This window comes from Nicotiana tomentosiformis, chromosome 8 (assembly GCF_000390325.3).
Source record: "Nicotiana tomentosiformis chromosome 8, ASM39032v3, whole genome shotgun sequence".
NCBI classification, from domain to species: Eukaryota; Viridiplantae; Streptophyta; class Magnoliopsida; order Solanales; family Solanaceae; genus Nicotiana; species Nicotiana tomentosiformis.
Genome location: NC_090819.1, coordinates 25,545,968 through 25,561,078, shown reverse-complemented (window position 1 = coordinate 25,561,078; position 15,111 = coordinate 25,545,968). Strand labels below are relative to the sequence as shown.

General features: G+C 37.2%; 2 protein-coding genes across 6 annotated transcripts; both read left to right on the top strand.

The window, feature by feature from the left end:
* The first annotated feature begins 4,428 nt into the window (after positions 1-4,428).
* Positions 4,429-4,851, top strand: LOC138897209 (uncharacterized). Its single transcript, XM_070183170.1, has one exon. The coding sequence runs from the start codon at positions 4,429-4,431 to the stop codon at positions 4,849-4,851; it is 423 nt and encodes a 140-aa protein (XP_070039271.1).
* Positions 4,852-9,096: 4,245 nt separating this feature from the next.
* LOC104089072 (uncharacterized) lies at positions 9,097-14,092 on the top strand. 5 transcript variants are annotated; one of them, XM_070182205.1, is made up of 9 exons: positions 9,099-9,418; positions 9,640-9,710; positions 9,859-9,920; positions 10,790-10,935; positions 11,027-11,239; positions 11,424-11,516; positions 11,604-11,705; positions 12,678-13,064; positions 13,809-14,092. In XM_070182205.1, exons 6-9 carry the CDS (start codon positions 11,514-11,516, stop codon positions 13,890-13,892), a joined length of 576 nt encoding a protein of 191 aa, XP_070038306.1. In that variant the 5' UTR covers positions 9,099-9,418; positions 9,640-9,710; positions 9,859-9,920; positions 10,790-10,935; positions 11,027-11,239; positions 11,424-11,513; the 3' UTR covers positions 13,893-14,092. The 5 variants fall into 5 exon arrangements, with proteins under 5 accessions (XP_070038309.1, XP_070038306.1, XP_070038307.1 ...); XM_070182206.1 differs by having other exon boundaries at positions 11,027-11,326; XM_070182208.1 differs by having other exon boundaries at positions 9,097-9,418; positions 11,027-11,516; positions 12,753-13,064.
* The last annotated feature ends 1,019 nt before the right edge of the window (positions 14,093-15,111 follow it).

The window sequence follows — 15,111 nt, the reverse complement described above, 5'->3', positions numbered from 1 at the left end:
GTTGCAGAACATGAACCTTCAAGAGTTTTCCTTGTGAAATTCACGACTAAGCAAAATGTGAAGGAGGATAAGACCCGGAGTCAATATTCCAAAGAGGAGAAACGTCGTCTAACCTTGAAGGAATTGGAGGCGAAGGTTTATTCGTTTCCAGATTCAGACGTACCTACGATCCTTGATGAATTGATGGCCAAGAAAGTCATCGATCTCCCTAAATCAAAAAGGCCTGAGGAAATTGGTAAAATTGGCGATCCGAAATATTGCAAGTTTCATCGCATCATTAGCCACCCTACAGAGAAATCTTCATCCTAAAGGAGAAAATCACGGCTCTTGTAAGTGAGGGGAAAATCATCGTAGATATGGATGAAACAACAGAAGAAAACCATGCATGTGTAGCGCCCAAGGAAAAGAAGCGTTCAAGGTTACAGAACATGTCAAGCAATGCCTTCTTACAATTTGGAAGTTTCAAGCCTGTTCAAGTTGAGCTTCCAATGAAAACTCTTGAAGGTTCACCCGAGCTAGACAATCACTCTAAAAACAATGAAAACGAGGTTTGGACTCCAGTCACTCACAAGAAGCGGAAACATCAGGCAATTTTGAGGCTACGAATTCCTAATCCAAGAGAGATGATGAGCAATGTGGATAAGCTACAACCACTAATAATTAAAAAATCTTCTATTAACAAGAAGATTAACAGTGCCTTATCACCGAAATTCCGCAAGCCCATCACATTGCATGAATTCTTTCTTGGAAAATTCCTTCATGGAGGTCATGTTGGTGCAACTCATACAGTTTCTAGTACTGATGAAACAAAGGAAAGCAACGATGAGCTTGATCTAATGAAACCACAAGAACATCATGATGACAGAAAAGTTGTCACATGTTGTGCAATAATTTCCTTCACATATGATGACTTATTGATGGGTTCTAAGCCACATAACAGATCATTGTTCGTTGTAGGGTCCATTCGGGAACAACATTTCAATCGTATACTTATTGATGATGGTTTGGCTATCAATATCATACCAAAGATGGTGCTAAAAAAGCTTGGGACCTCTATAGATGAGCTATCCAAAAGTAACCTAACAATCCAAGGTTTCAACCAAGGAGGACAACGAGCCATAGGTATAATCCGCATAGGATTATCCATTGGTGAGATGAAGTCAAATACCCTGATTCACATCATAGATGCTAAAACATCATACAACTTGCTGCTTGGACGTCCTTGGATTCATGAGAATGGAGTGGTATCGTATACTTTGCATCAATGTCTGAAGTACAGAAGGGATGGAAATATAGTCAAAAATTGATGTAGACATCAATCCTTTCACCAAGACAAAGTCATACTTTGCAGATGCAAAATTCTACCTAGATTCTTGTGAACCAAATGTGGATAAACCATCATCAGTTGACGAAGCTGATGTCAATTCAGAAGAAGAAAATGAGGCTCAACGGACTACCGCCAAGCTGTCTAAGAAGAGAACTGAAGAAGTCTCCATTAAGCTATCATCATCTGAAGATGACATACAAACAAAGATTGATAAAGAGCATCTAGTGTTTTGCTATGTTCCGCGTGGGCATCAAAAGAAAGGGCAACCTTTGTTACAGGAATGTACTACAAAGAAGCAAATGAGTCACATAGCGATCCAAGATTTGAAGGAGCATATGACCATCCCAATTGCACAAATCCCATCTGTGACTTGTGAGTCTGCTAAAGGCAATATCCAAGCTGATAAAATACAAGGTCACTTTGATCCTAAGGCCTTCATGCTGCTTGAAAAGTCTGGTTACGACTTCTCCAATCCATCAAGACTAGGAGAACTCAAAGACGAAGTCATTGGTGAAAAGATACATGGGCTCAATGAGTCCTAAATGAATTTGAGAAAGCAAGGGCACTACGTCGCCACTCCAAAGTTTGGGTTGGGATTCAGTTTGGCAGAGCCTCTTTGAATTTCATCTAAGAGAAGCAAATAGATAGCTTCATCACAACACACCTCGGTAGAGGAGATGAAGGAAGTTAAGGGAAATAAAATAAAACAATGGACTTCAGTGTTTGATCGCATTGGAGGCTCAACCCCTCGGGTCTCGGTGTTTGAAAGGCTAAGTCACAAAGGTGAACGTGAATCTTCCAAACATCTAAAGAAAGTTTCCACTACCGCAAAGACCTTCGTCTTTTGTCGCTTGGGAACCACAAGGAAGCCACCATCTAGAAAGATACTGGTAAAACATAAGGATCAAGTCCATGAGGAGGGGGATTATTTTGAAGTTGTTGTTGACAAAGAAATTAATAGTGCTTTCCTATCATGTATGAAGAGGAACTCTATTTTGTCAATATCCACAGATGGTCCACTGAAGGTGCAAATGAGAACCATTGTTTATACTTTCCAGCCTCGTAAAGAAGCAGAGAAAGAGAAAAAGCCATGCCGACTATCCAAGGGAGTCAAAGAGAAAAGTCAGACTTTGTGGAAACATCCTATCACATAACTGTGGAAGATAGCCCATGCCTTGATGTTGATGATAAAGTACACGAGGCTTACCCTCAACTAGAAGATGGCGAGCAATCAACTATGGATGAGCTTAAGGAACTCAATTTAGGTACTCCGGAAGATCCACGCCTCACCTTCATTAGTGCGCTTCTTACGCCTCAGGAGGAGGAGGAATACTCCAAGTTATTGACCGAGTACAAAGATGTCTTCACTTGGTCGTATAAAGAAATGCCTGGTCTTAGTCCTAAGGTAGCCATTCATCATTTAGGGATCAAAAGTGGAGCACGCCCTGTGAAGCAGTCACAACGCATGTTTCGACCAGAGCTAGTACCATAAATTAAAGTCGAAGTCAACAAGCTCATCGAGGCGGTATTTATTCGAGAGGTGAAGTACCCATCATGGATATCGAATATTGTACTTGTCAATAAGAAGAATGGTCAAATACGTGTTTGTGTTGAGTTTCGAGACCTAAACAAGGCATGTCCAAAAGATGACTTTTCGCTACCAATTATTGAACTCATGGTTGATGCTACAATAGGGCATGAAGCTATGTCATTCATGGATAGGTCCTCCGGATACAATCAAATCAGAATGTCTCTAAAAGATGAAGAATGTACTGCTTTTTGAACTCCAAAAGGAATATATTGCTACAAAGTGATTCCCTTCGGTCTGAAGAATTCTGGTGCCACCTACCAACGCACGATGCAAAATATCTTTGACGACATGCTTCATCAGAAGGTTGAATGCTACGTCGATGACTTGGTGGTGAAGACGAAGAGTAGGCGTTACCACCTTGAAGACCTTCGAATTATTTTTTAAAGGTTAAGAAAATTCGACCTAAAGATGAATCCACTCAAGTGTGCATTTGGAGTTACCTCAGGAAAGTTTCTTGACTTCATTGTGCGTCATCTTGAAGTTGATCCCGCAAAGATTGACGCCATTTAGAAAATACCCGAGCCAAAGAACTTGAGGGAGCTTCGAAGTCTATAGGGAAACTTAGCCTTCATACGGAGGTTCATCTTTAATCTAGCCGGACGATGTCAACCCTTCAATCATCTATTGAGGAAGGATATACCTTTTCATTGGGATCAGTCATGTCAAAATGCTTTTGAAAGCATCAAAAGATACTTGCTAAATCCACCTGTGTTAGGGGCACCAATGCTTGGGAAGCCATTGATACTCTACATTACGGCAAAAGAACACTCACTTGGGGCACTACTTGCTCAAGAGAATGATGAAGGAAAGGAACAAGCCTTGAACTACCTCAGTCGAACTTTGATAGGAGCTGAGTTGAACTACACACCTGTTGAGAAAATATGCTTAGCGTTACTTTATGCAATAAATAAACTAAGGCATTATTTTGAAGCATACACCATCAAATTCATCTCTCGATCAGATCCTGTGAAGTTCGTGATGAATCGACCTGTTCTTTATGGATGCCTAGCAAGATGGTCCATATTGTTTAACCAATATGAGATCACATACACACCTCAAAAAGCTGTGAAAGGACAAGCACTCATCGATTTTCTAGCTGATCACCCTCTTCCAGCGGAATAGGAGCTTTCTGATGAGTTTCCAAATGAAGATGTTTTGTTCGTTTAAGAATTTCCACCACGGACAATGTTCTTTGATGGATCCGCATGTCAGAATGGTGCGGGGGCATGTGTTGTGTTGATCTCTCCAGAAAGACCAGTCTTGCCATTCTCCTTTATTTTAGGTGAAACATGCTCCAACAATACTGCAGAGTATCGGTCTTGAAATGGTATTAGGCATGAAGATTCTATAGTTGGAGATATATGGCGACTCTAAGCTGATCATCAACCAACTTTTGGGGATTTACGATGTAAAGAAGGAAGATCTTTTGCCATACCACGAATATGCTTCTTGTTTACTCAAAAGATTCGACCAAGTGTTCTTAAACCACGTCCCAAGAGAAGAAAATCGCATGGCTGATGCTTTGGCTAACTTGGCCACGACGATGGCACTTGGAGAGAATGAGTCAACAAAGGTACATGAGTGTCATCGATGGGTCATTCCTGGACTTCTTGATCTTCAAATCAACAAAAGTCATCATACGTCTGTTCGGGTGATTGAAGAAGAGGATTGGAGACAACCATTGATAGAGTACCTTGAACATGGAAAGTTACCTGAGGATCCGCGACAAAGAACAGACATCAAGCGAAGGGCACCACGATTCATCTTCTATAAGGGGACGTTATTTCGCCGCTCTTTTAAAGGACTATTCTTGCGATGTCTTGACAAAGAAGAAGCCCACCAAGCGATGGAGGAAGCACATTTTGTCTCATGTGGAGCACACCAATCTGGTCCTAAGCTCCATTTTTGCATCAAGAGGATGGGCTACTACTGACCAACAATGGTGAAGGATTACATGGAATATGCCAAAAGATGTCAAGTGTGTCAATTCCACGCCAACTATATCCACCAACCTCCAGAGCCTCTTCATCCAACTGTAGCTTCATGGCCTTTTGATGCATGGGGACTTGACATTGTTGGACCGCTTCCAAAGTCATCAAAGGAACATATGTACATATTGGTTGCCACATACTACTTCTCTAGATGGGCTGAATCTGTTCCACTCAAGGAAGTAAAAAAGGAAACTGTTGCCGATTTTATCAAGTCAAACATAATTTTTAGGTATGACACACCAAGATACATAATCACGAATAATGGAATGCCATTTGACAACAAGCTCGTGAGGAGTCTATGCGAGAAATTTGGTTTCAAGCAACATAAGTCTTTAATGTATAATGCACCCACCAATGGCCTTGCTGGTGTTTAACAAGATGCTTGGTAACCTTTTGAAGAAAGTTGTTGCAAAGAACAAGAGAGACTAGCATGAGAAAATTGGTGAAGCTTTGTGGGCATACCGGACAACCTTCAGAACTGCTACACAAGCAACTCCTTACTCTTTGATGTATGGCGTAGAAGCAGTCCTTCCGTTGGAGCAACAAATTACATCATTGCGGATCGCAATCCAAGAAGGACTCACGTCCGAAGATAATGCTTAATTTCGACTAGCAGAATTAGAGGTATTGGATGAGAAAAGATTGGAAGCGCAACAAAAATTGGAGTGCTATCAAGCTCTACTGGCTAGAGGCTTCAACAAGAAAGTGTGGCCACGGTCGTTCCAAGTGGGAGACTTAGTCCTAGCTGTTCGACGACCCATAATCCTCAACAAACGCATAGGCGACAAGTTTACCTCAAAATGGGATGGGCCATATGTTGTGAAGGAAGCCTATACAAGTGGCACATACAAAATTATTGATAAGGATGGTCTCAGAGTTGGTCCGATCAACGGAAAATTTCTAAAGCAATTCTTCCCATGAAAGTCACCTACGCTCTTCGACGTACGAGCCTAAACTGCAAGTCATGACGCTCCTTGATGCATGAGCCTAAACTGCACGTTGCTACACTCCTGGCCCGCATGAGTCTAAACTGTGTATGGCCAAAAAGAAAAAAAATAATAAAAAAATTTCACTAGGTTGAAAACCTCGCGAGAGGCGGCCTAGGCAAAAATTAGGACATAAAAAAAATCAAAAAAAGAAGAAAAATAAAACTCATCCCTCTGAACTACGTTATAACTTGATCCTCTTCACCGAGGTACGTAGGCAGCTTAGAGTTTCATTCTAAATTTAGTCGCATGAGTTTAAAAAAAACAAAAAGGGGGTTTGGCTTATGGGATCATCACATTAACTCTTTCAAGTACAAAGGCATATATAAATACGAGAAAGAAGATAATTTATGTTGAAGTGTAAAAGATATTTTATTGCTTCAATGTTGCAATAGTTGATACATCGAGAAATGTGGAGACAAAAGAGATTAGACATTATCCCATACAAAGTACAAACCCTAAGTAATGAAAATAATCATAGACTAGGCTTTGTTGTTGACGCATCTTAAATGTTTTCCCACGTCTGTATGACGTCTCCACATTTAATACCATTCTCGATGTATGTCTCTCACGTTCAAATAGTTGTGATGATATCTTGACCACGTATATTGTTGTTAGGCCTCGAGCATGATAGTTTGCTTTTCTTGTGTAAGTGTTGGTTGAAGGTCCCATATATGAGAAGTCGTCTCTCTTGAAAAAACCTTCAATCACCATGGGAGCCACCATTGATGAACTTCAAGACTATCAATAAATCAAGTGCAACAGTTGATGAAGGGGTGGCTCCGCATCTTGTATGACATCTCAGTCTGATATCTGGACCCTTTGAGCTTCTTTGCAAGTCTGCAAAAGAAATAAATGAAGAGATAAGATTTGTGAAGCATCATAGCTAAAGTTATTACACACAAGGTTGTAGAGTCAATTTCAAAAGGAAAGCAAGCTCAATGGACAACGGGATCAACTTTGGAAAGCTATTGCGGTCCATATGGAAGACGTTCTAACCCTAGAATTTTATATATTGTAGATTTGGATGTCTAATTTTCAACAACACAATCCGTTTGCGATTTTGAGGCTCCTAGCTCAAGATACGATTTTTGTTTTGCCAGAACTACACGAATTTAAAAGTTTACTGCAGCTAGGTCACACTTTGGGAATTTTCTATTTCCAGCCCAAACGGAGTTCTGCCATAAAATTCATATGTGATGAAGTTCTATGAGTTACTTTCTAACAGCATAAACGGATCGTAATTTGGAGATTCCTAGCTCGAGATATGAATTTTTCCATTGGAGCGCGCAAAGATGAAAAGCAGTAAGGCAGACGTCTAGATCAATTTCAAGAAATTGCTGCGGCCAATCTGGAAGGAATACTTATGTGATATTTTGAGGGTTTTCTTATCTCTGAGTCTTCTTTTTAGTGGCATAAACGGCTCATGATTTCTACGTTCCTAGCCCAAAACATGATTTTTTTATCTAGAGTATGCAAATCTAGAAATCAAGTGCGGCAGATGTCTGTAGCAACTTCGAAATATTATTGCGGACATTTTGAAATGATTTTTTGCCGTGATATTTACAGATAATGTGAGTTTCAGATTTTTCTTTCCAACAATATAGATGGCTCACGATCCTAACACCTGGAGCTCGAGATATGAATTTCTCAATGAGAGTGCACAAAGCTAAAACGCAGCAAGGCAGAAGACATTAGGAGCGACTTCAAAATAATATTGCGGCCAATCTAAAAGGAGTTCTGCCACGATATTTTCAGGTATTGCAGTCTCGAACTTGTCTTTTCGATGGCACAAGTGGCTCGTGATTTGGATGTTCCTAGTTTGAGATATGTACTTTTTAATGACAACATACAGTGATGTAAAGTCGAAATGATAGACTTGTACATCGCATTCGAAAGTTCATTCCAACTTGTCGTGATGGAATTTGGCGTGCAAGTTTTGATTATGTAGAACCAAACGGATTGCAGTTTGGACACTTCTAGGTTGAGATATGATTTTTTCAGTGAGAGCATGAAACGCTAAGAAGTCAAAGCAGCAGAGATGCGCCAGGTGCTTGCTTGCCGAAGTTGGAAAGGCCTACTCTAGTTGTCTTCCTCGCCAGCATGCAATGATGCGACGTGGTACATATTGTGCACCCCAATGATAAAATATGGTCTCTCCAAGCCTCCAAGAGTAGGGATTTCATCGCCAAGGTTGAAAGTACACTTCATGTCTCTCTCTCGCCAAGCCGCAACAAAGAGACGAGTGGTCCTCTAGGAATGCATCTTCCTAGGGATGTTAAGGTCGCTGAAACTCTCTCAAAATCCTGCAAAGGAAAATATTTTGGGAGTCCTCGGTGCCAATAGCACGACCTTTCAACAACACGACACTTCAACTCAGCTCATAAATATCGATGTAGACGACATAAAGCTTTTCATTTTACATGATTGATTAGCGTAGAGATACTACACTTTCCTCAACAGTAAGTTTCAATGTCAATGGCACATCGATTCACCGACTCCAATATTTAATAAAGAAGTGTTCCATTGCGTCAACGCCATAGGCAGCTTCGTCGTCAACGTTATCGATGGTTCATGTAATCATCATTGCAGCTACTGGTGGCTGTAGTTGGGTGTTTTGTTGGTACAAAGGATGATAGAGATGCCTTTGGCCTTAAGAGATTCTTTGAACAGAAGATACAATCGCCTAAGCGGATATGTACCTGAAACGCACAAAAAAAATAATAAGTGATTGGTTTAAAGAAAAGGGAAAAAGAAGTAGTAGCTACGTAGAGTTCGAATCGGCATGACAGGTAGCGGCGCCTACGACACGAAGCTTTAAACTATGGCCAAGTTCAATGGCAAAGCAGCAATCTCCATTTCCCAAAATTTACAATTTTGAACTTCCTTTGATGGTGCTTCGGTGCCTAAAAAAAAGAAAAAGAAAAATGAGAACAAGAGCAAACAAAAAGAAAAATGCAAGAGAAAGGGAGTTCTTGAGATAGGTTTCGCACTACAAAAAAATGCTAAATTTGCGGAGGTTTTATTGCGGCGGTTACTATAACCTCCGCAGTTTATATCAAATTGTAGGGGTTTATTTACCCCCGCAAATATATTATATTTACGGCGGTCAGTAACCTCCGCAAACCTAAAAAGAAATAGCGCCCACTAACCCCAATGTTTCCCTCGTTTTTTAGTCCTTTCCCTCTCTTTTATTCCCAAATTTCTATGTGCCGGAGTAAAATAGCGCCCACTAACCCCTTTCTTATTTCACCTACCCTTCAAATTAAAAAACCCTTTTTCATTCCCAAACCCCTTTCTCATTCTCCGATTTCTTAAACTTTTCTTACAAAATTATCTCATGCTTGCTTGAAATATTGTACGTATGTCTGTCTGTCATAGCTTCTCTGCTCAAGCCCGTGTAGTGCTCTAGAAATTCAAATTCCTCTTTTGATTTTGCTCTCTGCTTTGATTTTCCTCTTTTATAAAATCAGCCTCGAAAGCTATCAACCCAGAAAACTTCAGATCTATCAATCAGTTGGATGTAAGTTTATTTGATTTTGCTCTTTCATACAAATTCCTCTTCACAACAAGGTTCGAAAAGATCTGAAGGTCCCAATCCTTTGATTTTGCATTTTTGTAAATTAACCTAGAAAGCTTTCTTCATGCATGTGAGTTTTAAGTTTATTTTCTTTGTTAATTTGTGTTTTCCCTTTTCTAATTTTTTCTCTTTCTTTCATCTTGATGTTTTTTGATTCTCAACAGAAAGGAGCAGAAATTTGGTAGAATCGATGTATTTTGAAGAAGGATATAACACGCTTTGTTGAATTCGAGATGTAAGTCCTCTTTCTCCTTTGGCATTAGGTATTATAGATTCTAAAATTTAGATTTTTTCTGTATTTTGTAGGTTAATTTTTGTGATTTGGATCTTAATTGAAATATTTCCTTTTGCATGTGTATTTTTGAACTCCTGGGGACCTTCAGAGAAGACGCAATTGCCACTGGCTCCTCTTTTTGCTCTGCGTTGTGTTTGAATCAGTCTCAAGGTACTATTTTAGTACTGTTCAAAGAGCACAACTAAAGTAGAAACAGGTTTTTAGTTTTCTTCATAGTGTTGAATATTAATTTTTTTTTCTTTCCAGATTCAAATTCGGTTTGTTGTATATGTGTTTGAAAACTATTTTTCTGGAGTTGCAATTTAATTGGTGATGTTTACAAATATGCAGTTTTCGAAATGTGTTATTTCTGGGAATTATAATTTAATATGAGTTTACAATTTGGTTTCTGCAAGTTCCGAACTGGCTGTATGTATAATATATTTATTATTTTCGGGGTTTAAAGTTGGGGAATGCGGTATTTTGATGCTATATTTCTTGTTCTATTCACTGAATAAGGATTTCCTGCTTGGAATTTAGTTGGTAAATACTTGAACAGACAACGAGGATACTGTCCATATCTATAACAACGAGGATACTTCTGCTTGGATGTATTCTTGGTGTAATAACTAGAAAAATAACATAAACTGTTATTACCGATTTAATCGAACTGATATTGTAAGAAAATTTACACTGTCCATATATATAATTTAAACTCTATTAACGAATCATGTCGCTTTAGTTTTTTCATATCTGTACAAGCCAGAGCTAGTGACAAATACAATGGAAAATAACCCCAAAATCCATTTTATGTGATATATATTTTTTATTAGTTTGTTAGAAAAAGAGAAAGGATAGTAAAAGAGAAAAGATCAAAGTAAAGAGTTTAAAGGATAGATGAAGACTGTCTGTCTATTGAAAGAATTGGAAAATATTTTTTTTTCTTCTAGTTCAAGCTTCCTACTATGTAATATAATCTGATCTCTGAATTTCTCCTTTTAAGTAAAGAGAGCGTATTGTGGTTGATTTTGATGACACAGATTCTCCCATTGGTGAAGGACAAGGCGTTCTTGCAGGCTTTTGTGAAATTTTAGCAACTGACTGCTCCATTTTTCCAATTCACTTTGAGAAATGGTCGGATTTACCTGTGACAATCTTCAATCGTTGTTATGATCGATTTATAAAGGTATTTTTGAGGCATACAATATCTCGATTTTATGTCATTAGATTTTATATTTGCATGTAATAATTATCTAACCATTGGTTTATTCTTGAAGCCACGATTTTGTTTTCGGACAACTGAGTCAAATGCAAGACGATATGTTTATAATTCTATGTGTAAGAAGTGGGGCACAAAAAGGCTAAAGTTGTTTGATAAGGTCTATGATCCACTTAAGAGCAGAGCTGACATAATGGATAGCGTTCCATTGGGAATTTCACCGGATCAATAAATTTTTTATGTTGATTACCGCTTTAAAGAAAAGACACAGGTATTTATTTCAAAGAGAGACTGTATTCTTCAAAACTCAAAATGAGTCACCTAAATTCATGGGAATTGAACTGTCTTCCTTCTCTTGGTATCATTTGTGCCTTTGTTCTTTTGTTAAACAAATATTATGATTTTACAAGTATACAATAGGCAAGTATGTGTAATTCGTGGTATCTTTTTGTAAGAAAATTTGTAAAAGAAATGCTGAAATTCGGAAGAAACAAATTATTTCACATATCGGTGGCTCCAAACCTAACTCCAGAAGAAGGGATGAAATGGTATTGATTCATTTTGAATACTTTAATTAAACGAGCAACTATTCTTAGTTAGGCAAGTTAATGCGACTTTAACTTTTTCATTTATAGATGGCTGAGACTGGACAAAATCCTGAACGAGGACAACTTTATCTCGTTACACATAGGAATGAAGATGGATCATATGTTAATGAGGCGGCAAAAGAGATATGTGTAAGTTTTTAACTTTTTCCATCAAATTTGCAATCATTTAGTACCTAGTAATCAGTGACAGTGCTTGGATTCCACTACGAAAGTCAGAAATGATAAGAAAGTAAACCTTTTCAATTGATTTTGACATGAAAGTTGTTCATGCTCGGGTACTGTACTTTCAGGATTAATCCACTTTTTATCCAGATCTGAATATTTGGGTGAATAAAGAAAATTTCGTCAAATAATGGCTTCGTTGATGTTATTATGTGATATATTCTTTATATTTTAAGAAAAAATGGTTACCAAGATTGAGTGAATAAATGTTGAGTTACTGGTGCATTACTGAAAATATTATCTCAGTAATACAAATTGTTTGCATAAGATATAAACTAACAAATTCAACTTCTGCCTAAACAAAAGCTGAAATTTTTTTCCAGAAGCATCTGAATCTTACCAAAGTTTTAGATGAAAACTTTAGGTTGATTGAAAATCGTGGTCGAAATGTTGTTGTTGTTTGTTATTAGTATGATTTTGTCATGTCTTGGCAAGTATTAAAGTTTAGCTACCTAAGTCAGTTATTGACGGTTTTGTGCTCAAATATAGAAACATTGACTTAGCTCAAAAGCAAAGTGTCCTCTTTCAACAAATTATTATTAGTAAAATGAAGGAGAAAACACCATCTGATAGATTAATGGCTGCGAAAACACCATCTGTACATCTGTCAAAGATCCAAAACTGAATGCATAACCTTCTATATGAGGCAAATTGATTAGTAAAATGAAGGAGAAAACACCATCTGATAGATTAATGGCTGCGAAAACACCATTTGATACATCTGCCAAAGATCCAAAACTGAATGCATAACCTTCTATATGAGGCAAATTGATCTTGTTCAGAAGTTGGATATTCTTCTTCTCTTGTTATTCTTTTTTAATAACTTATCAATCACTGATTGAAGGTAGTACACTGACTTTTGGTGTGTAATGTATTTAGGAAAAAATTGAACTAGCATTGAGCCAAAGCACCGTGGATGAGTCGAAAATTTCGCCAAATGATGCCATTGGTAAGGTGTTGGGAAAAGAGCACTCTGGAAGGGTAAGGTGCTTGGGATTAGGAGTTGTTCCTGGCAGAGCGTTTAGACAAACAAGACCTCATTATAATGATTTGAATGCTTCAAGTTATAATAACGGTTCATGTTCTTCCCAATGCCAAGAGAAGTACAATCAAATGTTGAATGCTCACAATCAAAGCCAAGAGAACTACAGAGAAATGATGAATGTTAACACCCAAATGATGAATGCTTTTAAGGCATATATGATAATGAAAGTAGGGAGGATACCTGAAGAATTTGCAGGAATCTTTGTTTCTCCTCATTCAACGGTAAGAAAAGTTCATAACTTTCTTATTTAATTTAACTTTTGTGCTATGTGGTGTTTGACTCTTTTTCTCACTTTCTTCACTCTTATATCTACACATACATTCTCATCAAATGTGCATTTTTTATCTTTCATGAATTAGCACACAAGACATCAGCCTATCCCCTATTCCATTTCTTGATTTGAAAGAAGTAGATTCTTGATTTTTCCTTTTTATGGGCGCCTTCAAGCAAACATCAAGAAGTTTTCTATACAATCCAAATATAAGTACATATTCAGAATCTGAATTCTTATGTGACTACAAAAGCTAAGTTTTTGTAAGGTTCTGTTGCTTCCTTGAATGGTCCGTGATATACATATACATATATATATATATATATCTGTTGCTTCCTTGAATGGTCCGTGATATACATATATATATATATGTTTTATATGAATAATATCAAATGTGTAAGTACTGAAAAACTGAAATGTATTAAAATTTCAAACTAAACTTATTTAGTATGGCCAGTTCTGTTTCGATCTAGAAGTGAAATTACCTTCTTAAACTTTGTAACAGCAGCATCAGCCACCATTTCAATTTTCATAGGGGACTTATTTATCTCTAAATGTACATGTTACTTTTGAAGTTAGATCGGGAGGAAAGTAATTCTTGAAGTTACTGATACTTGACTTAAGCTAAGTAATTATTAATTAGGATATTGTTGAGGTACTTTTCGTTAATTATATTTTATTTTAATTTTTTTAGCCAAGAGATGCGGCTAGCGGATCCATTTCACCCATGGATGTAAGAAGATCATCTGGTGGAAGTAATCCTAACGATAACCATTGAAGTTGCTTTCAAATGTATCGTACTCCATTGAATGGTCATAGGAGATCTTTTGTCCATAATAGTTAGAGTAGATGTTCTGTTTAAAGTTTGTTTTAAGACTAACTATAATACTGATGTTTTGTGTTTAATTGACGGAATAGTTGTGTTTAAAGTAAGTTTTTGAGACTAATGATAATTTACTTTAATGTAGTTTATTAATATATTGATGTTACTTGATTTTATATAATCTGATGATGCTTCATTATATTAACATAATTGAAATTGGATCATTTATGGGTATAACAATTGCCAAAAAAATAAATTCAATGAATAACAGATGTTATAATTGCTGCAATTTAATATATAATAATATTGTGTTTAAACTTGCAGGGGTTAAATAAAAATATTGTAGGGGTTTTGACTGCCGCTATTCTTTTATACGTGTGTTCTTAAAAAGTTAAACTATCGAATTGCGGAGGTTAGACTGCCGCTAAATTTCCGCCGCTATATGATAACGGCGGTCTCCGAAAAAACCCCCGCAAATTGATTGCGGCAAACATTATTGCGGGGGGTTTTGGAAACCGCCGTAATAACAAATTGCGGAGGTTACTGACCGCCGCAATATGTAAATAAAACCGCTGCAAATTAAGCATTTTTTTATAGTGTCGGTTGAAGATAATGATGTCTGCTATGAGACGAGGCCAAAAAAATGTTAATTATTCTTGTTAATGAGGTTCTACTATTTATAAGTTTGTTGAGGCGGCAGAAGTATAAATCTTTTAATGGGACTCAAATTAGACTTTTCTAGTATGACCTAAATTAAATTTGGAGGAGTTAAGTTGCTGTTGACAATTCAGAATCCTTGGGTTCATATGACTCTCTTTTTTTGTTTTTTGTTTTTTGGCGTTATCTGTTAGAGGGATTGAGTCGTCTATTTTTTTTTTTTTTTAAAACCAAAATGTTATCTAAAGCAGCCATAGAATTGGTTAATTTTGTTGTCACGCATTAGTTGCCATGCATTATGATTAATTTCAAATATATTGGATTAATGTATACTTCAAGTCAAGTCTTTAAAACTATAAATGTCGACAAGACTTGAAGTAGGGGGAATTTGTAGACATATAAAATTTATTGGGTCTAATTCATACAAAATTTGAATTAAATTCAATTGGGTTAAATAATTAATTTGGACTTTACAAATAAATTAATCCATTTTATTATTTTAAGCCCAAGGTCCATT

Coding starts and splice junctions, on each gene's coding strand:
- LOC138897209 (XM_070183170.1), top strand. CDS start 4,429: ATGGCTGATGCTTTGGCTAACTTGGCCACGACGATGGCACTTGGAGAG.
- LOC104089072 (XM_070182205.1), top strand. Junction 11,706..12,677: donor AGGCGGCAAAAGAGATATGT/GTAAGTTTTTAA, acceptor TAATGTATTTAG/GAAAAAATTGAACTAGCATT. Junction 13,065..13,808: donor TTGTTTCTCCTCATTCAACG/GTAAGAAAAGTT, acceptor TAATTTTTTTAG/CCAAGAGATGCGGCTAGCGG.